Here is a 27203-nt window from a genome sequence, read left to right on the forward strand (position 1 = left end):
GGTGAGTTTATGCTTGGTCTAAGAGAGAAATGTTAGGCTCTGCCAAACACTCTTTGTGCCCCTTTGCAGCAATAGAGCCCTGTAGGCGGCTAAGAATGACTCAGATTTGACCTACAGACATCAAGCCGGAGGGCAGCAATCTGGAGCAAAGGGCTGCCTGGTCTCCTGCAAGACTCATAATCTAGGAGTTCAGTCTGGGCGTGCCTATCAGTTCTCCCACCGGCTACACTCTCCAATGCTCCACCCCTGACTTTTGGCAGGAGAAAGCTTCAGCCCAATGGGAAGACAGGCTGTGCCCTCGGGGAAGGCAGTTCTCCCATTCCACAAAGGGCAAAACTGGTACCTAGAAGGGCAAGTGACACTCAAGGACACAGGACGAGTTAGTCCCCGTTCAGTTATTGGGTTTAACTCACTGAACATAGTAATGTACTTCATCCCCAAAGCAGATAAACATAAATCCGCTGCTTACAAAGAAACACCGAGTCTGAGGTTTGAGACCTCAAAAAAACCCAGAAAAAAAAACCCAAAATAGGACTGCGGGGCCTTGGGCCGGAGTTCCAGTCTTCCGTCCCTCCCCCTGACCCCGCCCCGTCAGACCCCCTTCGTCCGGTCTAGGCCCCGCCTCTCGGAGGCCGCAGCCAATCGGGGAGGCGCGGGCTCGCCGCGTATGCCGCTCCCCCCTTCCAGCCGGCCGCGCCCCCGCCGGCAGTGACGTGCCCCGCCCCGCAGCCGCGGGATTCAAACTCCCGGAAGCGGCGCCCGCGCCGCAGGGTGTGACTGGGCGGACTCGAGCGCCGCGCTTCGCCTCAGGTGCTGGCTGGCGGCGAGGAGACGACAGCCGAGGGTGGCGAGGGCGGCCAGGGTCCACAGCCTCGGGGCCAGGCTGGACCGCGAGGGAGGCGCGGTCAGCGGGCAGATCGCGTCCGTTTGGACTCCATCTCTGCTCGCCCTGATATATGTCCCCTTTCCCTGGCGCTCACTTCGTGCCTGCCCCGGGTTGGGAGCCTCGACCGTCAGCGGGTCGATCCTTCCTTTCATCTTTGCGGTGGGTATCATCACCCTCTTTGCCTTTTTTTTTTTTTGGTGCGGAGAGGCCAAGTGACTTGGCCGAGGTCTTTTCGTGAGTACAGCATTTTGCCGACTAGCAAGCACGTTCATGTCTGTTCTACAGACATCTTCACTTTAGAGGTGAGGAAAAAAAAAAGTGCCTCGTTTTGCAGTTTTTCTTTATTTCTGTATTTCCCCACGTAGATCTTATGTGAGGGTTTTTGTAAGATTCGCCTCCACTTGGAGCCCGAGCAGGTTGTTGGGTTGCAAGATTTCTTTGGCCATCTCCTGTCCAGGATGCCTTAGATCACTTCAGCCAGTCAATAAATATTTATTGAACAGCGGCTGTTAGATTCTGTGAGTGACAAAAATAATTCAAGGTTCAGCCCCTGAAACAACTGCTGAACAAATTTAAGAAGTGGGTGTAGGGTGGGAGTAAACAATCGAGTACCAGATTGTATCCTGTGACCAATGTAGCTTATAAAGAGGGAAGGCGTCCTGGAGAAGATGCAGCAGGGCCAGATAAAGTTTGAACAGTGTGAACTCTGAGAGTATTGGCCTGATGGGAGTAGAAAAAAAAAAAAACAGGGAAAGGAGGTTGGGAGGACTAAATGGTGGGGAGCTGGGAGATCCCAGCAGGGCCTATCTAGTCCAGAAGCTAGAAACAATAGTCATTTGTGACCAAAGTTCTGTCCAGAGGTCAGGAAGTGAACGTCCATAGGTTCCTTCCCGTTCTACTGATCCATGTAGTTCCACCATTCTGTGTTTCAGTGACTTGGGTGAAAAGTAGTTTTCTGTCATATCAACCCATTATAGCAAGTCAACCATGTGTTACCAACAGAAGCATGTAGGAAAGAACTTCCTGTGGCGGCAGGTTCTCAAGATGCCATAACCTTGCATTGGTCTTAATCGGTTTACTAGTTACCTCAGCCTTTCACCTTAGAGTGGGCGAAAATCCAGGACTAACCTTTCGCTAGATGGTCTGTTCCACTCAGTTTTCACAGCTCTGGTGTTTTCAGACTGATTTCATACAGGATGACCGTAAAAGTCACTTCCACAGGCAGGCCTTCCCCCGTCACCTTAACCGAGTAGGTCTGCCCTGTTTTTTTACCAGAATCATTTATTCCTATAGAACATCGACTTTACAACTTGAGAATCTATATTGTGTCCTTGCCTCCTTTACTAGATTGAAAGTTCCATTATGTAAGGGAACATGTCTCTTTTTCTCTTGTTTCTTTGTCTTTTCTTTCTTTCTTTCTTTTTTTCTTTTTTTTTTTTTTTTGCCCATTTATACCCAGCACCTATGATGTTGCCTGGTAAATTAGGTTTTCCAGTATTTTTTAAATGCATGAATGGTCACACATCCCTCTAATTTACCTGAGTCACCACCACTATTTTTATCTTGGGATCCATAATGTAGAAAAATGCTTTTTAATCTCCCTAATTAAAGCTACTTTTATTATATGCGCAGTATCTTTCACTATTTTGCTCCTAGAGTTAATATTATACATTTCTTCTACACTGTTACCAGATACTGTTAGCAGATTCTAAGTTTCTTACTCAATTTGGCCACTGTTCTTAATTCTTGAATATTGTGCCTCTTTTTCCTAGAAATGTCTGATCTTAGATTCTCCTCACTTCTGCCCCACTGTACTCTCTCAACTGACTACGTAGATCTGAACTAGGCCTATCTTCTAAAACAGGACATATCATTATGTCAGGTAATGATATTTCAATGCCTGTGTGCTCAGAATTATATACTTATCACTAGCTTTTTATTCCTGGGTAAAATGTCTTTGTGATCTGTTTCATTCAGACTTCATTTGATGGTTTAATCATTGATCCTTCTTCTTTTAGATGAAACTTTTTCATTGAAGTATGACACATACAGAATCCTGCACCAAACATGTGTCCATGTTTTTTAACGTTTTTATTTGAATACCAGTATGGTTAACATATAGTGCTATTTAGTTTCAGGTGTATAATGTAGTGTTTCAACAATTCTGTACATTACTCAGTGAGCATCAAGGTAAGTTGACATATTTTTAAAAGGTGAATTCTCCCCATGTATCCACCACCCAGATTAAAGAATCGGTATTGTTACCAGCAAGCCAGAAGCCTTTCCCAGTCCCTTGGTTTGGCTGTATCTCTTCTATTGAGATAGAAATGTTCTTCTATTTAGCAAATAGGTTATTACCTTTCCAAGCCTTTCAAACTTAGACTAATAAAGTATAATTGTATTTTTATTTTTACAGTTTCAGAGATGTCTTCCAGAAGTCCCAAAAGTTTAATTAAAGGTAAATGGGGATCGAAGCCTAGTAACTCCAAATCAGAAACTGCATTAGAAAAATTTAGGGGAGAAATTGCAGCCTTAAAAACATCAGTGGATGAAATCACAAGTGGAAAAGGAAAGCTGACTGATAAAGACAAACACAGACTTTTGGAGGTGAGTGGCCTTATAAACCTTTTTTTTTTTTTTTTTTAATTTTTTAAACGCTTATTTATGATTGAGAGACAGAGACAGAGCACAAGCAGGGGAGGGGCAGAGAGGAGGAGACACAGAATCAAAGCAGGCTCCAGGCTCTGAGTTGTCAGCACAGAGCCCAACACCGGGCTCGAACTCACAAGCCTCGAGATCATGACCTGAGCCAAAGTCAGACGTTTAACCGATGAGCCACCCAGGTGCCGCATAAACCTTTTTAAAGTATAATAAGCCTTCCTGTAGGAGATGAGAAAGTATTTTCCCAGTAATTATGTAATTTGGTTATTCTGTTCATTCACTAAATGTAAAAAATCAAAACTAGTAATTTCAAAGTGTTTAATGGAGTTCAAATTTTAATGTGAATGCTTAAAAACTCATTTTATCGTATATATTGGTTGCTTTCCAAATAATCCTTGTTTTCAGATATTTGAGATAAAATCATTACATATATTGGCATTTTGCATTCTGTTAAACTATATTTCAGATTCTCTAATTTACAGTTTGTTATAGCCTAGTCAATAAAGCAGTTTTATTTTGCAAAAGCTATTTCCTTGTTCATAGTTAGAAAATAAATGACCTATATTAAATCGTATCATTGGATTTCTTTAAATTTTATTTTATAGGCACACCTAAAACCAAATAATTTATTTCTTTAACAACACATATTGAGGTAAATACTTATTGAAGCATTGAGAAATGATCTATCGCCGATTTTTTTTTAAGTTTATTTATTTATTTTGAGAGAGACACAGAGTGTGAGCAGGGGAGAGGCAAAGAGAGAGGGAGAGAGAGAGAGAGAGAGGGAGAGAGAATCCCAAGCAGGCTTGTGCTAATAGTGGGCTTTGAACTCACAAACCGTGAGATCATGACCTGAGCCGAAATCAAGAGTCTGATGCTTAACTGACTGAGCCACCCAGGCGTCCCTATCTCCAATTCTTAAACACAAAGATTATTTTGCAATCTGGTGATGGAATCTAATAGCTTCTCTGAGAGATCTCTTTCCAGTTCTTTCCACTTTAAACAAGCACTGGTTGTCAAAACTTTGTTCCTTTGTAATGAAATGAAATTACATTTCCTGTAACTTCTACCAATTTGTTCTAATTGTACCTATTACAGCTGCATGGAACAAGTCTATTTTTTTATCCATTTGACAACTTTTCAGATATTTGAGGAAATCTTGCTTTCTCTTACTTTTCTTTAATATATATTTTTAAGTTTATTTATTTATTTTGAGAGAGCAAGCGAGAGAGTGAGCGTGTGTGCACATGGGGGAGGGACAGAGAGAGAGAGAGACGGAGGGAGAGAGAAAATCCCAAGCAGGCTCTGAGCTGTCAGCACAGAGCCTGATGTAGGGCTCGAACTCACAAACCGTGAGAGCATGACCTGAGCAGAGGTCAAGAGTCAGACACTTAACTGAGGGAGCCACCCAGGCAGCCCTCATCTTACATTTCTGTAGACCAATCCCATTTCTTCAGCTTTTCTAGCTTCTTATCGTCCTGGTTACTTTCCTGAACATTTTGTGACGTGTTCATATTCCTTCTGAATTATGCACCCAATATCGTGCACAGTGGCAAACACGGGTTGAAATGGCAGTATTATTTCTACTAATTTGGATGTTGTTTTCTACAAAAGCCTAAAATTATGTGGGCTTTGTTTTGGTAACTGTATCATACTACTGCTTTATCTTAAGCTTGAGGCGACTTAAATCCCCTCATTTTCTCAAGGTCACCTAACTCAGTTTCCCCATTATATTTGAACAACTGCTTCTCCCCTTCATCCTCATGCAAGTTTGAAGTTTTATGTTGTTTTTACCTTGTTAGCATATAATGTTAGCATTTTTATGGACTCTCCATAGATGCTTTCCCGCCTCTGTCAGCAGCCGCTTAACAAGTGTGCCTTCTTTATCTTTTAAATCCTTGGAAATGTGAACAGTCTTTTGAAGATCAGCTTTTAGATTTGTTACCAAATCATTTATTAACAAAAACAAATTAATGAATGCATTTTTATCCAGCTGTAATTTTCTGTAATTTTTAGGTTCTGTTGCTTTGAGTTCAATAATGAGCATGTATCTCTTTTAGGACTCACTTTTAGCCTTTAAGATGATTGGAACTGGTATGATGGAGGGGTGATTATCACATACTCATGTGGGAGCCAGCTTTTCGTTAGCTTTCTCTTACCACCCTTGACAGAGTTGGTTTCTCCCATTCATTTTATATGTGTCTTAACTACAGCACCGACCATATTGCATTAATGTATTGGTTTCCCTCTCTGGAGCTCTCTGAGCACAAGACCTTGGCTTCATTTTCTTTTTGGCCCTGGTGTCTAGTGTGATGCTGACTTGATGTGTGATAAACCCTCTGTAAATGCTTGTTGGATGTTGTTTATTTCCATGTTTGACCTGGCTTTGTTCTAAGATTCTTCTTAGTTTATATCTAGAAAATTCGAGTCCTGGAAGCTGAGAGGCAGAAGAATGCTTATCATCTCACAGAGAAAGACAAAGAAATACAGCGCCTCAGAGAGCAGCTGAAAGCCAAATACAGTAGTACCGCATTGCTTGAACAGCTGGAAGAGAAAACAAAGGAAGGCGAAAGGAGGGAACAGCTGTTGAAATCCTTGTCTGAAGAGACAGATGTATTGAAAAAGCAGTTGTCTGCTACAACTGCAAGGCTTGCTGAACTTGAGAGCAAAGCCAGTACACTTCATTTATCACAGGTACTTGCCATTTCTTTAAATCCAGATTTTTTTTTTCCTTTCTGATACAATTTGTAGTTCTTGTGAAGAATGAGTTTGTTAAAACACACTTGTCAAATGTTGAAACAGTATAGTATACCAACAGGTTATTTTCCAACAGGTTATTTTTTGTTTATAGCCTGATACCCTCTCCATAAGCAAAAATAGTTAACATGGCTCCCTCCATTCCCCAGACCATTGTTTTGCACAAGGGAATATTCGGAATACAGAATCCACTGTGTATTTACAACATCCAAGAAGATTTTTGGGGGCTGTTTTTTTTTTTTTCTGTAGTTTGTATCATGAAGACAATAGGCTCCCTTTGGTTATTGTTTTCAAATTTGAGGTATACAATGATAATATCAAGCATGTTTTTTGAAACTACAAGTGCTTTTGCTCCCCTCTTTTGTTTTAAAGTTTCTAGTGTAGCAGAAAGAGCAAGACTTTGTTAGTAGGTCTGAGTTCAGATTTTGGTTCTGCCACTTGCTAGTTGTGTGACTGTAACCTTTCTAGTCTTAGAGGCAGTGCTAGAGAGAATTTACCAGACCCTTCTCCTTAACCTCAGTTTCCACAGTGGTAAAATCAAGATAAGAATACTGGAGATTAAAATAGGTGAAGGTGGGGCGCCTGGGTGGCGCAGTCGGTTAAGCGTCCGACTTCAGCCAGGTCACGATCTCGCGGTCCGTGAGTTCGAGCCCTGCGTCAGGCTCTGGGCTGATGGCTCGGAGCCTGGAGCCTGTTTCCGATTCTGTGTCTCCCTCTCTCTCTGTCCCTCCCCCGTTCATGCTCTGTCTCTCTCTGTCCCAAAAATAAATAAAAACGTTGGAAAAAAAAAATTTAAAATAGGTGAAGGAGATAAAGAGGTCCTAAAATGGCGAAAGAATACTGGAGATTAAATGTGATAATATAAGGGCGCCTGGGTGGCTCAGTTGGAGCCTGTTTCAGATTCTGTGTCTCCCTCTCTCTGACCCTCCCCCGTTCATGCTCTGTCTCTCTCTGTCTCAAAAATAAATAAACATTAAAAAAAAATAAAAAAAGGGGCGCCTGGGTGGCGCGGTCGGTTGGGCGTCCGACTTCAGCCAGGTCACGATCTCGCGGTCCGTGAGTTCCAGCCCCGCGTCGGGCTCTGGGCTGATGGCTCGGAGCCTGGAGCCTGTTTCCGTTTCTGTGTCTCCCTCTCTCTCTGCCCCTCGCCTGTTCATGCTCTGTCTCTCTCTGTCCCAAAAATAAATAAACGTTGAAAAAAAATTTAAAAAAAAAAAAAAAAAAAAAAGAAAAAAAGAAAAAAAATAAAAAAAAAAAGAAAATAAAGTAAGTGTGATAATATATCTAAATCCCCTAGCACAGTGCCTGGTATATAGAAAGTGCTCTGTAAATAGTTTCTTGTTGATCAGATCTTTGATTCTTTAATAAATTTGGACACTTGGATAATACTAATGTTACAACTATTAATACCACCTATAGAAGAAAATCTGTTGCTTTCAGATATAATACCTCAATGTTATTTGGGGTCTTTGCACTTTTTCTCCCATTTAGAGTAGTCAGAGTGATCAGACATATACATTTTTGTGTAATTATGCACCTTTATGTGCCCTCTCATAGAATGGCAGTTGAGTATTTTTACAGGTGAATTCAAAGAGGTTAAGTTTTTCTAGAGAATTTCCATCCAGCTAAAACTCATGAAAATTATTATCAGATCCAAAGTGGTTGCCTAATACTTTTCCTTAAAGCTCAAGAATTAGTTTCTCTGCTCTCAAATATGGAAAGACAGACCCTGGTATAAACGATAACTTTTAAAAAATGTATTCTTATAGTAATTGTGTAGGCTGTCCACTATTAATTTCTGTATTAGTCAGACTGTTTTATTGCCGTAACAAACAACCTCCAAATCTCACGGTCTGACACAATAAACGTTCGTTTTTTTCCCTCATGTCACAATTTAGTGCAGGTTAGAGTGGAGGAGGCCTTACTCCACAGGGTCACTCAGATCCAGGTTCCTTCCTTCTAGTGGCTTCCCCGTCCTTCCACCAGATCCTCTATGTACAGCTATGTAAGCTAGAAAGACTGTGTGGAGCATCAGGCGAGGGCTTGGGGGCCAGGCCTGGCATTGGCATATTTCACTTCTGTCCACGTTCCATTGGACAGAATTAAGTCTTATGGCCTCACTAAGCACAGCGAAGGCTGAATGTGAAGTCCAGGTATGCCCAGGGAAAAATGGAAAGGGATTTGGTGAGCTATCTCTGTCCTAGTTTTTACCAAGAGGACTAAATTGAGAGAGAGGAAGGACCACATACTAGGGTGAGTATCTAGAGTACCTTTGGAGAAAAATATTTGGTGATTTGTTGCCAGTGTTCACACAGATCTGTTTCCTTAAGCTGTTAAAAAGAGTGAAATATAGCTTTTTATGAGTTTTGTTGGTTAGCATGGGTACCTAACCATCTATTTCTTCTCTTTTTTTTCCTCTATAAGAAAATGAAAAAAAAAGAGGAGAGAAATTATGTTTTGAGTTCTGTAAAATCTGTTTAACTAATACTAATTAATATTTTTAATATAAATATAATTCTAGAAAACAACTTTTATCTTTTGAAAATTTAGTATTTTCCAGATTTGATCTAAGAGCCCACTTCTGTGTGTTTTATCTCATTTTGGTGAAAAGCACTGGGCAATTCATATGCACTGAGGTATTCTAGTGATCCAGAGGCCCTAAGAAGTCAAATTAGTTATGAAATCTCGGGGCTTCCAGTGTGCTGAGGAAGCTTCCAGATCTTCATTCTCTTCTGGTACTCATGACCTGGCATGATGGCTCATCAGCATATACTAGATCTGGATTTTTGGGATGCCCTTGTGAAGTATACTGTGTTATTATAGAACTAAATATAATGAGGAAACTTCTGTTGTTAAATTTGTGATATTAACTAATACTGGTTTATTTCAGACTGTGGCCACAAGCTGCTTCAACTCATCAATGAGTAATATTCATGAAATGGAAATACAGCTGAAAGATGTAAGTTCAGTTTCCTTTTATTAAGTTATGGGAAAAGAGGTCTGATTCATTCATTCTTAAGTTTCATGGAAATTGACAGAATTGATTCTGTGGCTTAAAAACAATCTGTTAAGACGGAGAACTGAATGGTTTGAGATCATCTCCCTAGGTTACTATCTTTAAATCTGTTTCTAGACATTCAAGAGGGCCAGTTCCTCTAATCATGGTCTCACGAATAGGCTAGAAAGCCCTAGAAATCACCCAAACACCCAATCTGATTTGCCCAATTATTTTATTATTATGGTATAATTTAATTTACAATTTTTTCTCTTTTTGTTTATCCATGCAAGATGTACCTATTCATTTAAAATTCTTCCCTTGGAACCAGGATTTGCTTTCATAGTTTGAAAAGGAAACACATTCTTAGTATACTCAGTACATCTTCTGTAGAACTTGATATGAGGTTATTCTACATATATGGTAAAGCTATATTATTTCAAACTTATGTCTTAAATACAAGAAGTGTTTCATTAGGGATTGACTAAATTCAGGACTGTATTTTTTTGAGTTTTAATATCAGATATACAAAGTATAAAATTCTTGAGTTAATTATTAGGCCAGTAGGTAGGTATTTTGATTCCAGAAATATTACTGGCATGTCTGCCCTGCTCTAAGTTGCTCTTAAGATTCCTGTTTTATTTCATCTGGCAGGTGTACCTTGCAGTCTATTTGATCTTCAAAAGAATTTAAAATCTGTTGAGTGTCTTTATAGCAGAGTACTATAGTAGCCTTATCAAAGTAATTTACCTAAAGGTAACTAAGATAAAGAAGAAACACAATTTTTAAAGATCTATCAAAATAAGTTATTTGTGTTGTATGTTACCCTGACCTTTATCATTCTGTGTATATCAGTACCTACCAGATGCGCATATCTATGAATAATTTACCTACCCACCTCTAGTTTTCCCCTTTTTCCACTCCAGCCATGCTGGCTTTCTAGCTACTCCTGCATTACACTGCCTTTTGTCTTTCTCTTCTCTCTGCCTGGCACACTGCCCTCAGATATCTTCATGACCCACTTCCTCACCTCATCAGATAATACTCAATTGTCACTTTCCGGAAGGGGGAGGGGTGGGGAGTGGGGCCAGAGGTTTACCTAGCCATTTTTCTAAAATTATAGCTCCCAGAAAATTCCTATTCCCTTTTCTTTTTTTGTAACTTCTCCCCTCATCGCATATAACTGTTAAACTTATAATATGTTTTACTCACTTTATTACATGACTCTTACATTGGTATATATATTTTTTTCATTTTACTTAAATTCAAGTTAGCTGACATATAGTATAATAATGGTTTCAGGAGTAGAATTTAGTGATTCATCACTTACATGCAACACCCAGTGCTCATCCCAACAAGTGCCCTCCTTAATGCCCGTCACCCATTTAGCACATCCCCCCACCCTCCTTCCCTCCAGCAACCCTCAGTTTGTTCTCTGTATTTAAGAGTCTCTTATGATTTGCCTCCCTCTCTTTTTATCTTATTTTTCCTTCCCTTCCCCTATGTTCATCTGTTTTTTTTTTCTTAAATTCCACGTGAGAGTGAAATCATATGATATTTGTCTTTCGCTAACATTTTAATTAGCATAATACATTCTGTTCCATCCACATGGTTGCAAATGGCAAGATTTCATTCTTTTTGATCACAGAGTAATATTCCATTGTCTATACATTGGTATATGTTTTATGAAGGAAGGATTTCTGTTTTTTTCACTGCTATATCCCCATTATCTAGAACATTTGAATTTTATTAGTACCTGAAAAAATATGCTATCATCTTAAACTTCTATGTAATTTTTAGGCGTCTCAGCACCAACTGCTTCAAATATCAGCTAAGGTTATTTTTAGATAATGGCAATTCTTTATGTTAAAGTAACTTTGAAATGTTATGCATGTATACCCAGTCTTTTTGTTCTGTGTTATCTTCCTGGCTTACTTAAAGATCACATTGTACTTCTCTGCTCTGTTTACCTTAAAAAGGCTTTTAGATAAGTAGAGTAAAATTTAACCCAACTCACCTTCAATAGACTGAGCAATGCCTCCCAGACTGTCATGTGCAGATGAGACTACGCGATTTTTATAAAATGCAGATTCTGATTTCATTGGTCAGAGTTAGGGCCTGAGATTCTGCATTTCCAACAGATTCCTAGCTGCTGCTGTATTAACTTACATGTTTGAGGAGCAAGAGATGTTTTAGCTCTGATTGTCTCTGAGCCCAGGAGGAGACTAGGGAGCCCAGAAAGTGACCTGTCACTCCTCTGAGGCATAGGCACTGTGGCATTATTCTGCTTTGAGAGCCCAGCAGTTCCAATCCCTCACCGTTCCTCCAGTCTCCTGCAAAGCTTCCTGGAGCAAAGCTTCCTGGAATGCTTTGCCCACCTATTTTAAGAATCAGTATTTGTTTTGCTAAAAGAAGCCCTAAAAACTCATGTTTACCTTTCTTAAAGCCTAGCTGTATCATTTTCTCAGCTGCCATTTAGGTCTGGCTGACATTTTGAAATAATTACATGGCATTCATTCTGTAAACATACAATGTCATTAACTTGCAAATCAAATAGCTAAGAGGCAGTTGAAATAGGCATTTCTTGCTCTTAATTTTAAAAATCTGATTTTTAAACAGAATTTAGGGAACATAGGTAATGTTTATTTATTTAATTTTTTATTTGGGAAAAAGTAAAATTTGCAGAAAAGTTACAAGAATGAAGATGATACATAGAACACCCAATACTAATTACCAAAATTCAAACATTGTTAACATTTTTCCCACCTTATACCTCTCTCTTTCAATACCCCCCCACATATAATATTTTTTTCTAAACCATTTGAGTGAGTTGCATATATTACAGCCCTTTAAACCTATATACTTCAATATATATTCCTCAGAATGAGGATGTTCTCTTACATGATTACAGTACAGACAGCAACTTTAATAAATTTAACAAGGACACTATACTTCTATGTAATCTACCATCCATATTCCAGTTTTGTCAATTGACCCACATTTTTTATTTCTCCAGTATAGGCTAACATTTCAACCTGCATTTCAGTTTTTGCCCAAGAATTATGTAACGCATCTCTGGGAAGCCAGGAGGAAGAACTTTAGTAGCATTCCACAGGGCTTCTCTTTTGCCCACTTCTGTCCCATATTTTTATTGATAACTTGAGTGGAAATGTTATATATGCATGCCTTAGAAATGTGTAGAAGACACAAAGCTGGAAGAGATAGTAATATACTGATGGCTCTAAAGATGCAAAACTAATATCAGCATTTATTGATAGCCATCAAATCCATTAATTATTGATACTATTTAGAGAAGAAAGCAAATGCAGAGTCAGTGAGAAGAGGCCTGAGTAAAGAAACATTTGCTACTTTAATAAAGTAATATTGCCACCACGTGGCTTTTTAGAATATTGCACCTCAAATCTTAACCTGTAGTTCTGTTTCTCATACTTAAGTAATGTATGGACAGGTTCATTTATTATATACATATATTATATATATTAGTATATATATACTAATTAGTATATATACTAATATATACTAATATATTATATATATACTAATATATATAATATATATATATCAGAGCAAGTGTGAGCAAGAGAGATGGGTAGAGGGAGGGAGGGAGGGAGGGAGAGAGAGAGAGAGAGAAAGAGAAAATCTTAGGCAGGTTCCATGCTTAGCACGGAGCCTGATGTGGAGCTTAATATTATCACCCTGGGATCATAATCTGAGCCAAAATCAAGAGTCAGCCGCTCAATCAACTGAGCCACCTAGGTGGTCCTGGGTTCATTTAAAAGAAGAAAATTTTCATGACCATCCAATGTTAACTTGGGTTATTTATATTGAAATATTTCTTAAAGATGGACTAATTTAAAATTTGAAATAAAATTAGGTTATCTTTAGCATCTAACTAATATGATTTATTAAGTATTTGGATATGTGCCTGCTCTTTGAGTCATACCTCTTTCAGCAACTAAATTTGAGTATATAGTACAGAACTCTTAAGCTCTGTGAGGAGAATTAATGTTGTAATGGCATGACAGGTGCAGAGAGAAAAGTGTGTGGTCAAGTGACTGGAGGGCCCTGGACTAAGTCTTTGATTCCAGATGCTATGGTTGTCTTTGTAATCCATTTCTTCTACAGAAAACAAGACACTGAAAATTCTTTAAGCCCTATGCCTAGATGCTCATGAGTTTGTAGAATGCTCATGGAAAGAGCCTAGCAAAGTTTAGAGGAACTCTATAGACTTAAGGGTTTTTATAGAGAGAGATCTTTTTAGACTTGAGACTCAGTCGTTTATGTCTTTAAAGATAGAAATTCTTATCTGAAAGAAGATGCCTTGATATACAACCAAAAACGTCCAGTATGTTCCTTACCACCTTTCCCATCTCGCTCCCCGGGGGAGATGCCAGCTTGTAGGGAAGGGGAGCCCCTCCTTTTTCAGCACACCTACAACAAATGCAGCGTGAGTAAAAAGAATTGAGCACTTTTGAAGATGTATTCCAGTGTGTATGTTTTACTGCAGTGTGATTGGACCATGCAACATTTTTGTCAAGAACTTTACGTTTGTACCATCTTTATTTGGCACCCCTGAGGATATGAAATTTTACATCCCGGCTGTCACTTCAACCATTGATAATAGTAAATTCCAGCAGGTCTGGGATGAATTATGACACAAGGCGTATATATTATGCACTTGTTAAAATCAAAGAAATAGCTGTGATAGTTCCATTACAAAGAGGTTTGATTACATTTTCATACATTCCTTAGTTAATGAGTAATAGATTCTTGAGGGTGTTTGATTCTTTTTGAATCATTCTAAATGGATTGTTCTACTGTGTGTAAGGAACGTCTACTAGGTTCTTTCATGCCATTTCCTCCCTTTCCTGAATACTCTCAAACTTCAGTCTGGGTCTAAAAGCCTTGCTTGGATGCTTGGCTGATTATGTCAATCATTGTTTCTCCACTCCATGTCGTCACCATCATTCATGAACATTCATCAGGCAGCTGCTTGCTATGGAAACACCGAACACATGAGTAGAACCTGTGGACTCTAAACAAGCCTGGGCTCAGCTTTCTGGGGGCTCATGTTCTAGTTCAGATAAGAACTATCGTCAGGAGGCAATCAAGATCATGAGTGTAAGATGCCAAATAGATTGAATAGACATTAAAATCATTGTTGGCTTACAAAGGAGAGGGAACTTGGTGAGGGCAGTTACGGTGAGGAGTCTTGAAAGACAAGCCCGGATGCACTGGAACTTGCTGAAAAGGTGGGATTTAAGTGAGCAGGTGATATAGGAAGGAGTTCTAGGGCATTCTGGGCAGAAGGAAGAGTTTAAGCAAGGCACAGAGTGTGTATAGTTCTGTAGACAGCAAGGTGGCAGTGGAGGCCAGAAATGGCCAGGCTGTAACTTGAAGAGATGGGAAAAGGCAAATTGTGGACCATTTTAATGTTAGCCTAAGGGAACATAGCTTCAGTTTTAGCAAATGGTGTTATGAAGCTTTCAAAAATTCTGTTACTAATATAATTAAAGCAATTTAGCACTTTGGGGGACCAAGGGAAATGTTGAACTGAATTTATTAGGAGTAGCTGTTTTTCCCCAAAACACAGAGTAATCATGGTATTGATTAACCTGAAGCTTTTGGTGATAACCTGTGCCTCTTCATACTCTTTTAATGGGGAAATCACTTTCAAACTGAGGATCTGTATTGTTGAGCAAAAAAATGGACACATTTTTTTCTTTTTTCTCTTAATCCTCTTATCTCCAGGGTTTACCAAGATCCAACAGTGAATAATTGCTCAAGTAGGCATTCCGACAGGGGCAGACAGGTCATAGCATGAGCACCAGGGCCAGAGGACTCAGTACAAATGAGCTTGGCTATCAGAAACGGATGTTCACATCTCTGTGTGTGCCCCCTTCTGGGACCCTTCATCTGTAACATTTTGCACAGGTGACATCAGGTTTAGATAATGCACGGCCTCTCTACACAAATAGTCATTGAGACTTGTTTCCCTAGCCAGCCTCTTAGGAGCAAAGAACGAGAAAGGGACAGTCCCATCTTCTTGGACTGAACTTCTAGATTAGAAAGGAGAGAAGAGTTATCTCATTGCATAGCGGTGCTATTTAAGAATTTCTAGACTTTTCCCCCCAGTGCCAGCAGATGAGTTATCTTTTTTCCTAGCTTTCAACTTGAATCTGGGCCCCACTTTCATGAACAAAACTGCCACCTCCCCTGGCAAAACTAGGGCAGGGGTCAAGGGGGTGGGGTAGTGTGCGATGGCTGGGGATACTAGGCTGTCCTGGCAGACTCCTTTGCCTTTCACTGAATTTCCAAGGATCCAGTGGTTAAGAACAGTGAGAGCTAGAATCAGAGGGGATATGAACTTGTCCTGATTGATAATAATGAACCACCTTAGAAATCTGCATACCTTTGTCCATGTATTACCCACTAAAGCTTGTTTACCCACAAAAGCTAATGTAGCTTCCTATAGGAGTGTTTGCTAGTGTCTTGCCACAGATCAGGTGCGGTCAGGTTTTCAAACTTAAGCTAGGTAGCCTGGTAAGGCTATCAGAGCATATCTAGTTTCTTGAGGGAAAGATGTAACCAAAATGAAAAACTTGTGTTAGCAGTAATGGTAAAGTGAATCAGTTTCCTTGTTAGCAGCTAACTTAAATAGACACTGCCTATTTTATTAATATTACCCTGTCATTCAAATAATTTCTTGAGTATACATATTGTACATAAAAGCAGATTCCTCAGAGGAATCGTCTGAGAAGAGCATGGTCTACCACTTCAAGAAACTTACTATTTGAAAGACATAGCAAGCACAGATAAACATCTGAAGATGTTTGGTAAAATACTTTTTAAAAATATGTAGATCTGTGTAACAACTGACTTCATAAGCCCCTATACAAACCAAGTGAATGATCCCAGCTTGGGATTTTTGCTTGAGTTGTAAGAGATGTAAAGGATGAAAATTGGTGATTAAAAGGGGGGCGGCTCTTTAAGTTGATTCTCCAAGAAGCAGCCACTGAGATGGAGTTCGGAGGTCAGTTTACTGGGCAGCAACATCTGTGAGAGTAGAAGGAAGGTGGCAGGACTGGGCAGGAGCACCAGGCTGCAAGCCTGACAGGGTCTATGTCCCCATGGAGAGCTCCTGAGCAGAGTTATGTGTTGAGTGGAAATCCCTCTTTCTCAAAGGGAGCCCGAGCAGTGCACCTCACCTCTGACACAGAGGCATCCTAGTTTACAGAGAATGACATGGACACAGATACAAAGCAAGCTGTGTATAGGAGACAGCAGAGAAATGAACTTGACCCCATGGAAACATGACTTTGCCATGGTGTTAGGTGCTCTGAAGGAGCCTGATGTTCGAATGGATCTCGAGGTTGCAAGCCATGCGGTGGCGGACCAGACTTCTACGTGAACCACAAGACTGCACTGAGAAAGGCTACATCACTTTGGCTCCCTTCTCCATTTTAAGATTTTGGTTTTTCGTTTTAATGGTTTGCTTTCATTTTCATTTCAAGGCTCTGGAGAAAAATCAGCAGTGGCTTGTGTATGATCAGCAGCGGGAGGTCTACGTAAAAGGACTTTTAGCCAAGATCTTCGAGTTGGAACAGAAATCAGAAACAGCTGCTCATTCACTCCCACAGCAGACGAAAAAGGCTGAATCAGAAGGTACTGGTGTAAAAATGTTCTTTTGGGGTAGGCCTGCCTGACATTTTCCAAAAGGAGAGATTCATCAAATTTAGATTTTTATAAATAAGTGTTAGAAAGTAAATTAAGCAAATCTTCTAACCTTGAAGTAAGAAATATTGTGTTACCAAGTCTGTTTTCTCATTGTTTTTTGATAAAAGGGGGCACAGCCACAGAGTAATGGGTCTGTGGCAGTTCTGAAGGCACATTAAATTTTCTCCTTCAAGCAGGTCCTTCTCTGCCTTCAAAGATCTTCTCCAGCTTTATTTCCCCCAGGGTCAGCCTTGTTACTGATTAGCTTTTTACTCTGCTTCCTTGCATGTATTCATATCAATCCCAGGAGAAAGAATACCTCTTATAGATGATTTTTCAGTCTTGTGAGTCTCCCACAGAATTGAAATGAAGGCTCCTAAGGATGATTCAATCTTTTTGTCAAGTTCTTCGCAGCTTCTCTGACATTGAGTTTCACAAGAACTCTAAGAGGTGGGGCAGGAGGGGACATTATTCTCATTTTACAGATGGGAAGATAGGTTCAGCAGCTCCAGGTGACGAGCTAAGAAGAGAAGAGAAACCCCCTTCCAAAGCACTTGTTAAAAGACGGATAGCACGGGGTGCCTGGCTGGCTCAGTCAGTGGAGTGTGCGACTCTTGATCCCAGAGTTGTGAGTTCAAGCCCCGCATTAGGTGTAGAGATTACTTAAAAATAAAATCCTAAAAAAAAAAAAAAAAAAAAAAAAAAAAAAGACTGATGGCCCTAATGGGACTGAAGCCTTGAATTATATAAACAGAAGGCTAAAGAAAGGGAGACAAGACTCCTAATCTTGGAGCTTCACATTTGAATATTTAAAATGAAGCTAATGCTGAAAAAGAAAATACAAAAGGAATTGGGCACAAAGCTACTTAACTGTAATTCCTTTATAAGTTTATTACACATAAAAGTAAGATTTTAGTTGTGGGCTAAGTCCAATTTCTTCTTTGGCAATATGTTCTCTATGTGTATATGTGTTTTATCAGAGTAATGTAAGCTCTTGTTAAAGTAATTTAATAGTAGTATAAGAGGGCTTGCCCTACTCTTCATAGTCCATCCCAGTTGCTGTTTCCTCCTGCCATTAGGGCAGCCGCTTTTAACATTTCTGGTTTTGATTTTGGTGAGTATACCTATAAATAATGAGCTTATATTTCTATTTGTTGATTTATCTTTTTTAGACATTGCTGATTTTCCCTTCCCATAGAATAGCCATATTACTGTTTTCAGTTCTTCTGTTTATTAGTTTAACTTCAAATAATGTTCCTGAGCTTCTGTTTCTCGTTCCATCGGATGTCTACCCTATCTCTTGACTCTTCGTTTCGTAAGAACGTATTTACAGAAATGTGTTTAGTTTTAACTTCTCAGGATTATTATGTTTTATAAAGTGAGTTGTGACCCAATGTGTTTGTCATAGGTTATCTTCAAGAAGAAAAGCAAAAATATTACAACCATCTCTTGGCAAATGCAAAAAAAGATCTTGAGGTCGAACGACAGACCATAACTCAGTTGAGCTTTGAACTTAGTGAATTTCGAAGAAAATATGAAGAAACCCAGAAAGAAGTCCAAGATTTAAATCAACTGCTGTGTTCACAAAGAAAGGCAGATGTACAACATCTGGAAGACGATAGGCATAAGACAGAGAAAATACAAAGGCTCAAGGAAGAGAATGATATTGCGAGGGAAAAGCTTGAAGAAGAGAAGAAGAGATCTGAGGAGCTCTTATCTCAGGTGAGCCTAACTAGTAAGACTTTCCGTGATTCAGAATTCAGAATTGCCGTTGTACTTACCAAGCGTCAGGAACTATGTTAACCACTAGGGAGCCAACAAGGAACAAATGCCCTGCCCTAGGATTCTTATTTAGAATGGAAACAGACCATAAACCAGTACCTAAATAACCAAGTAAACTCAGGAAAATAAAGCAGGGCAATATGACACAAGAACTGGGGGCCGGGGGAGGCTTTACTGCAGAGACGGTATTTGCACGAAGGTCTTTTGGGAAGAAGGAGCCTGTGAAGAGAGTGACTGGGAATTGCCTCCTGTGGAGGAGCTCGTGTACAGAGGCCCTCGGGGAAGAGGAGGCAGGTATGTGTGAGGAGCCGAAAGGGGTGAAGCAAAGAGGGGAATCGGTGCTGGTTCCCAGGCAGGCACCTCGATCTGGATGATACCGTGCTCAAGTTAATTCCTTCACCTGATACCGTCCACCTTCTCATTGCGCTCATGACCTCCTGCCAGGATATCTGTGCCAGTAACGTTGGAGTTACTAAGTTAGGATTGTTAGGATTGAATACTACTTCAACAGAAACTCATTAATTTAAATCTTGCCTGGCAGCATGGAATAATGAAAAAAAACATTATTTGGGGTCCACACCTGGTCTCTAGTTCAGGATGTATGGCCTTAGGAAAATCAGCTAACTTCCCTGACTTGAAGATTATTGATGCCAAGTTAATAACAGCAGTCTTTTTTTTTTTTTTTTTTTTTTTTTTTTTTTTTTTTTTTTTGCCTCGTAGGGCTTTTGTGAAGGTCAACTGAGAGAATGTGAAAGTGCTTTGTAAAATAAAGGGCTGGGGTCAATGTTCGTTATTGCTGCCATTAGAATAGTAATTTTTTTTAATCATCCAGAAGTTGAGAGGGAGAACAAAGCAGTCTGTAACATTTGCCTTCTTAGTCTTTACCACCCTGGTTTGTGCCTGCAGGTGTGAGCAGTGATCTTTACAAAAGATTAACCAGAAATGGTGGAGAGGGAGCGCCTGAGTGGCTCAGTCAGTTAAGCATCCAACTTTGGCTCAGGTCATGATCTCGCGGTTTGTGGGTTCAAGCCCCACATCTGGCTGTGTGCTGACAGCTCAGAGCCTGGAGCCAGGTTCGGATTCTGTGTCTCCCTCTCTCTCTGCCTCTTCCCCAGCTCGCACTCTGTCTCTCTCAACAATAAATAAACACTAAAAAAAATTTTTAAAAAGAAATGGTGGGGAATTTTGTTCCAACTCTGCAGGCAAGGAGGCAGGGCACCTCCAGCTTTGTTAACCTATCAGAAATATTAGCAGATGTCAGAACCTCCAGGAAAGTGGTGTGTGCACTGCAGAGTTCAGTGCTGTTTATGGACTCACGGTCTCTGCCTCAGGGAACCCTCATCCAGGGTGGTGCTGTTCAGCCCCTTGTACAGGGGCTGTACAGGGGTTGTAGCCATCAACCAACCAGCTGCCGGGACTCACCCCAACTAGCAGGTGTCGTCCGGAATAGAGATGGATTTGGGAGCCTCCCCTGCATCCCAAGTCAAGCAGTAGAAGAGTGGATATGACAGTGTTGGCTCTGTTTCCATCCTACAGGTCCAGTTTCTTTACACATCTCTGTTAAAGCATCAAGAAGAACAAACAAGGGTAGCTCTGTTGGAACAACAGGTACCGACTGGGGCTGCTTCTAAATTCAACTTAACTTGTTAGAAAATGGGATTGTTCCTCATGTTTACACTAGTCTACGAAGAACCATTTGAAAGTCATGAAAAATGTTTTTAATAAACTTTAACAACCACAGCAAAAAATATAAGTGCCATCTGTGCTTGCCATTTATTCCTATCTTTAGGCTAAACCAGATCCTGAGGGGGGATGGCGGTTGTTTTGACAGGGTAATGTTTGCCTCGGTAAATCTTACTGTTCCCCGCATGGCTTCTGTAGTCCCTACTCCAAGTGAGCAGGATCTCCCCAAGAGGGCCATCTTATAACTTCAAGTAGAACTCAGAGAGATACCACTTGTTCTCAGGATATAGACCAGAGATTTTTAGTGTATTCCAAACCAGGGAACAGCTATCTCTTTCCCTTCTCCCCATGCCCCAGAACAGAAGGGGGTTCAGGGAGGACACACCCCAACCAGCAACTTCTTAAGTTGCTCCTCACTCACCTCAAGCCCTGGTTTTGCTCCTTGGATAAACCAACCCCCCAACCAGAAGCTTTTCTATTTATCAACATCTCACTGTACTCGGATGAATTCTTGCTGTGAAGACACAGCAAATGTTTGCCTCTTGTGCTAAAAAAAAAAAAATGCAAGCATCCAGTCAAGAGAACTCGACAGTATATACTAACCATAATTGTCTCGGCCTGGGTATTTGTTCCAGATGCACGCATGTACTTTAGACTTCGAAAATGAAAAACTTGACCGTCAAAATATGCAGCACCAACTGCACATAATTCTTAAAGAACTGCGAAAAGCAAGAAATCAAATAACACAGTTGGAATCCTTGGTGAGTCTGGAATGGTTAAACTAAAACTTATTTTCTTCTTTCTCTTGCTGCCATTTTCCTATTTATATATCAAACCAGTGCCCAGACTGAGAGGATACAGCTTCAAGCATGGCTGTTTCTCAAATCAACAGGCAGAACCCTGCTTCGTTGGAAGCACCTGCCCTTTGAGCATCAGCCCAGAGCACTAGAAGGAGGGGCCCTGTGTGCCTCTGTGTAACAATGACATTACTGGTGCCCGAGATCACCGCTCCCTAATGTGACTCTAGACTCACTAAATGGGCTGTGCCTGGGGCAAGGTGGGGTAAGGGAGGGCAGTTGTAAATCCTGAACTGAAACCATGTTTTTCTATTTAGGAAGAAAGAAATGTCGTTTTTAGTGACAATGGATGGTTCTGTTAATACACTGTTGCAGGCATGTTGAGTTAAGCACATTTTGTGGGTTACCTTGAACACATAATCTTTTAAAACATAAACCTTTTAAATAAGATTGTTTCTATGAGGAAGTGATTTTTGACTTACTATTTTCATCTTACTAAGAAGCTTTTGAACCAAACCTGTTGGTAACTGTGTGTGCGTGTTATGTCCCATTAGCACATATTTTATTTATTTTTAATTCATTTTGAGATAGAGACAGGGAGAGAGAGCACGTGCGTGCATGGGTGGGGGAGGGGCAGGGAGAGAGAAGGAGAGAGAGAATCCCAAGCAGGCTCAGCACTATCAGTGTGGGACCTGCTATGGGGCTGGAACTCACAAACCTTGAGATCATGATCTGAGCCGAAGTTGGACTGAGCCACCCACGCACCCTGGCACATATTTTATTCATGCCTAGTACTGCAGAGTATTTGCAGATGGTAAAATGTAACGAATAGAATTCCTCAGTTTTTGAAAGAGGAAAAAGCAATTGTTAAAAGAATCATTTGTAGCTTCTTTATGAGTAAAAGACAAAATATATCTTGACTCTGTTATTTAATAGTACGTCATTCATTTTGACCACATATAATATTTGAAATTGAAGTTTATAATTCATTTCTGTTAATGACTATTTTTCAAAGTATAGGAAGCCAGAGGTTATAAAAAAGATTCCATAATTTTCCTGTACTTTTCTTTGTTTTCCTGCTGTCCATCATCTTTAGAATATGCTGTAAAATATTCATTTTAAAGCTGTATTGACTATTCTGACTTCCTCAGGGGAGGAAAAAGCCATAAAGAAGGAAAGTCACAAAGATATTATACAATATTGTTATGATTTCTATGTGTAACCTATTTGATCTGCTAACATTCTTTGCTACTCTTAATTCTATGTAGTTTCTTTTTTTTTTACTTGCTGAACTTGACCTTTTTTTACAAAACTATCAAATTTTGTCAGCCTCGTATATAGGTCTACCTTTTTATCTGGCTCTAAACATTTTTTAAAAAAATTTTTTAACATATATTTATTTTTGAGAGAAAGAGACAGAGCATGAGCAGGAGAGGGGCAGAGAGAGAGGGAGACAGAATCTGAAGCAGTCTCGGCTTTGAGCTGTCAGCACAGAGCCTGACACGGGGCTCGAACTCCCAAGCGGTGAGATCATGACCTGAGCTGAAGTTGGACGCTTAACTGACTGAGCCACCCAGGCATCCCTGGCTCTAAGCATTTTAATAAACTCTATCCATGTAAATACCCAATCCTGGTATTTCGTGGGTAATTTATAACTACCTCGTATACATTTATTTTTCAGAAGCAGCTTCGTGAATTTGCCTTCACAGAGCCATTAGTCACTTTCCAAGGAGAGTCCGAAAACAGGGTAAAAGTTGCCTCACCAAAAAGTCCCACTGCTGCACTAAATGAAAGCCTGGTGGAATGTCCCAAGTGCAATATACAGTATCCAGCCACCGAGCATCGAGATCTACTTGTCCACGTTGAATACTGTTCAAAATAGCAATATAATTATTCTTTGTTTTTGTGGCAAAAGATTCAATACTGTATCTTCTGTTAGCTTATGGACATTTTGAATTACTTATTTCACCTCTTCTATAAGAAACTGCCTCTCTACCTTTGAGACTCTGGCATAGGAGTGAATCGTTGTGTTTTTTTTTTTTTTTTTTTGGCTGCTTTGCATTTTCCTTGGTAGTGATACCTCTCTGAGATGGTTCATCTTCAGGCTTTAGTGACGGAATGAGGTGAGCTGAGAGCTGAGACAACTAACATTTTGCACTGTTAAAGTACTTGATAAGGACAAGATAGTTCAGGTTATTGCTTGTGGGCTTAATCTGTTGCACCAGCAAGCAAATATTTTATGTTTTTTGTAGGTTTTTAAAAGTCAAAGTTAATTACCCAGGATCTTACTTTGTTGGCTTTTTGTTTTTTTATTCAAACTTCATAAACCTACAATTCCAATTTTCATGTCCATTGTTAAAAGCTGGTAATACTTTTTACATTTTTTCCTCTCTATAATAAGGCGGTTATTAGAAAAGTTGGAATTTTTCTTGATCTTTTTTTGCAGAGTTGTGTTCTAATAGAAGCACAAGGCAGATTCTGTTTAAGCAACACTCCTCAGTAGCCACACACAATGTTTTCTTTCATATTAACGGGCTGTAACTTTAACTTGAATTTCATTAGCACAGGTTGCTCACTTAAAGTTGTTAAAATGAATTTTAACAAAGCCATCTAGCCCTCTCATTTGATTTGCAGGTATTTTATTTATTTATTTTTGGCACTCTTAAAGTTGGGCAATGTGATGAACATTTGCTTATCTGAATATATATTTTTATATGTGTGTGTGTAAACCCCCAATTTTTTTTATTTCTTCAGGTTTTCTAAAATGCTGAATATGGGCTACTGTTAGTAATATAAAGGAGAAAAGAATAAAATTATTTAATAAGTTTTAATATGTCTTGTGTATATGTACCCAGGTATTCTAAGATTTCTGTCCTGAGGGGTGTGCCAGAGAACAGCGGATTCACTTACAGTGTAAAGGGATAAGAGAGTTAAGGATCCACGGGAACCAAAAACTACATGAGGCTCAGAGAGATAAAGCAAAATCCCCACAATCACTTAAAAGAGAAACATACTCGTGGGTTTCAAACTCCCAAATCAGCCCCAAAGCCCAACTTCACTCTACCCTGCCAGAAAACTTTTGTGAATTCTCCAAACTCAGTACACGTCAGGTGATGTTATAACCAGAGTAATGGAATGTTCCTTGAGTTAGGAAAACAGCAGAGCAGAACATACCAACTGGTCTCTTCCATCCCTCTGGTCTGAGAAGTCCTGCCTTGTCGAACCCCTCCACCTGTTCCATGGGTCTCTGCTGTGCCAGTTCTCCAACGTCTTTAATCTCATTCTCCAAACACCTATTAAACACCATCTACGTGCCAGTCCTGAGGCTAGGTATTAGTGACACAGTGATAATAAAATGCAGCCCCATCTTCAGCATCTAGTAGAGGAGGCCAACATGTTAACAGATACATATAACATGTAGGAGGTGCTATAATCAAGGTATATGGAGGGTACAGAAACTGCCTTATTCGTTTTTTGCTTTTAAATTTTAGAGAGAGAGAATGCACACACAAGCAGGGGAGACAGAAAGAGAGAGAGAGCGAGAGAGAGAGAGAATCTTAAGCAGGGTCCACACTCAGTGCAGAGCCCGATGCCAGGCTCGATCCCATGACGCTGGGATAACCTGAACCAAACCAACTGAGGCCCCCAGGTGCCCCAGAAACTGCCTTATTCTAATGAAGACTGAAGGTCTTACTCTTGAAAGATGCAAATCTTATACGAAGATTTGAAAAAAAAAAAAAAAAAAGAGTAAAGGTAGACTAAGAAATAAAATGGAGCCACTCCTAAGGGTAGCCCCTGAAAGGCAGGCCATGGAGTGCTTCTGAGCCATGAGCCTGGTGCTGAGCACAGGGCAACAGTTCTGCACACCAACAGTCCTGCACGCCATTCGCGTGATTTAAACACAAGAGCTGATCTCCGAGGGAAACACCATTACAGCGGTCCTGGTGCTGTAGAGATTTGTAGAAAGAGATTTCTCCCGTGTGCGCTTGTGGAGAAGAAACCATGTAAGGTAGAGGTCCACAGCCTCAACACAACGTCGCCATAAGCACAGCAATGGTGCCAGCTTGCTGCTTTCTCACCAGTGTTCTTCTGCATAGGCGAAGAAGGTCGTGCCCAGAGCCCATTCCATAATCCTCGAGGGCAGGCCATGTCCTACTCTCCCAGTACGTAGCTTTCTGCTGCTCTTGCTTATCCCAGAGCAAATTTTAGAGTCAGGGAAGCCGACTCAAAAGCCCCCTCTGACAGGAGCTGGGGCGTGTGAGTGAGGCAGCTGGCCAGCCGGAAACTGTGGAGACCGGAAAATGGTGCCTTTACAGAAAGGGGGTACCCGCTGCTCCGCTCCAGCCAATGTCTGGTGCAGGTGAGTCAAATGTAGCTGATCTCTCAGATTTTCCAATAGAGATCTGGAATGTTTAAATGTGAAACCTTCCAATTTTTAAATGTTGGAAAATTAAAAACAACACTACGTGGGCCACATTTCCTGTCCGTAACCTTTGTTTAGAGCATCTCAAAGGGGCAAAAGAAGTAAGTGGTGGTTAGCTTAACCTGAGATAGGCAGGAAGCTAAGGCAGGCTTTTGGTCCTGTCTGCTGTCTTGAGACTGAGGTCTGTCTCCCCAAGTCCTGTTCCAACAGGCACTGTTAGAGAGACACAGGGAATATGGCCCTCCCTGATCGTTTCCTTCCACGTGCCATCTGGCTTTCTTTTTGTGGCTACTTTCCCAAACAGAACTGGCTGGCTGACAGCGTTTCCTTGCTACCCTCTGCTTCCCAAACATGGCAACTGAGAGAATGTCCAGGCTGGAAGGGAACTAGGAGATCATCTACTTGAGCATTTTTGGTCCGGAAAATCACCTCACCCTCGGAGCGCGTTTGAAAGTGTTGATCCTTGGCCTCTCCTAGTTCTATTTCCTAAATCAGAATGTCTGGGGGTGGGGAGCATGGAATATGCATTATTAACGAGCTGTCCAGGGCATTGTGGTGTTTTACTGAAGGCTGAGAACTGCTCATCTAGTTCAATCTTGACTTTCTGATGAAACAGAGTCCCAGAGAGGGGACTAGCTTGTCCATAGTGGGTTGGCAAGAAAGCGAGGGAGGCCCAGCTTTCAAAGGCAGTGGTCATGAGAGCCCTTACCACTTTGGCTTGTGTACTGTGATTCTAGCAAAATTACCCTTTCCAAGATCTTTAATGCTCTGTCTTCCTAAGGCAAATCCAGTGGTTTGTTGGCCTGGGTGTCTTTATTTCTCCTTATTATCTCTGTGTTGTGCTCTCTGCTTTGAATCTAATGATATTTTGGCTTTGGACAGTTGAGTGGGAAATACTGGCAAGACATCCAAGTGGCCAATTTAGTGGTGGCACCCAACCAAGGGTGAAAGGTCAAGGATTTGCATAGAATCTGGAGACAGGAAGAAAGGATCAAAGAACACTGAGTCCTGGGGAGCTTGCTGCAGTCCAGAAGGAGACAGGAGACCTCAGAGAGAATCTAATTAACGTTGTATCTCCCAAACGAAGCAACCAGAGAAAGAAGGAATGGTATGCACCCTAGAGAATGAGTTCGCATCTGATAATAACCTTCACCTTCTTACCTACCAGACTCAGTATATTGATTTAACCCCAGGATCAGCACATCTTCCGCTACAATGTTTTAACAGGTATTACAGGTAAGTCTCCTGAAGAAATCTTACCCATTTCAGGGGATGTACTAGGCACTGATCTCCTTACTTGATTCAGCAAACATTTAGCCCACGTGCAACGGGTAAGATGCCTTGCTAGACACTAGAGGTGGAGAGAGGGTATGGCAGGGCCCACCTTTAGCAGAGCCAAGGCAGGGCGGATATCAATGCAGATCAATTACAGCACAGTGACATCAGTGCCCCATTAGAAGTCACCCCACTGTGGAAAGAGGA

General features: G+C 40.6%; 1 protein-coding gene across 4 annotated transcripts; it reads left to right on the plus strand.

Moving 5' to 3' along the window:
• The first annotated feature begins 743 nt into the window (after positions 1 to 743).
• On the plus strand, positions 744 to 24129 carry CEP55 (centrosomal protein 55). Of its 4 annotated transcripts, none has more exons than XM_019813551.3 (10): positions 744 to 1188; positions 2659 to 2768; positions 3303 to 3493; positions 5966 to 6241; positions 9195 to 9263; positions 16835 to 16985; positions 18445 to 18758; positions 20355 to 20426; positions 21137 to 21262; positions 22980 to 24129. In XM_019813551.3, the coding sequence occupies exons 2-10, from the start codon at positions 2762 to 2764 to the stop codon at positions 23178 to 23180; spliced, it is 1407 nt and encodes a 468-aa protein (XP_019669110.3). In that variant the 5' UTR covers positions 744 to 1188; positions 2659 to 2761; the 3' UTR covers positions 23181 to 24129. The 4 variants fall into 4 exon arrangements, with proteins under 4 accessions (XP_019669110.3, XP_019669111.3, XP_011285728.3 ...); XM_019813552.3 differs by having other exon boundaries at positions 744 to 1045; XM_011287426.4 differs by lacking the exon at positions 2659 to 2768.
• The last annotated feature ends 3074 nt before the right edge of the window (positions 24130 to 27203 follow it).

Source organism: Felis catus, chromosome D2 (assembly GCF_018350175.1).
Source record: "Felis catus isolate Fca126 chromosome D2, F.catus_Fca126_mat1.0, whole genome shotgun sequence".
Classification (NCBI taxonomy): domain Eukaryota; kingdom Metazoa; phylum Chordata; class Mammalia; order Carnivora; family Felidae; genus Felis; species Felis catus.

What these genes read in the sequence shown, in the direction of transcription:
- CEP55 (XM_019813551.3), top strand. An exon ending in GTACACTTCATTTATCACAG is followed by an intron (nt 6,242 to 9,194) that starts GTACTTGCCATT and finishes GGTTTATTTCAG; the next exon opens with ACTGTGGCCACAAGCTGCTT. An exon ending in TAACACAGTTGGAATCCTTG is followed by an intron (nt 21,263 to 22,979) that starts GTGAGTCTGGAA and finishes TTTATTTTTCAG; the next exon opens with AAGCAGCTTCGTGAATTTGC.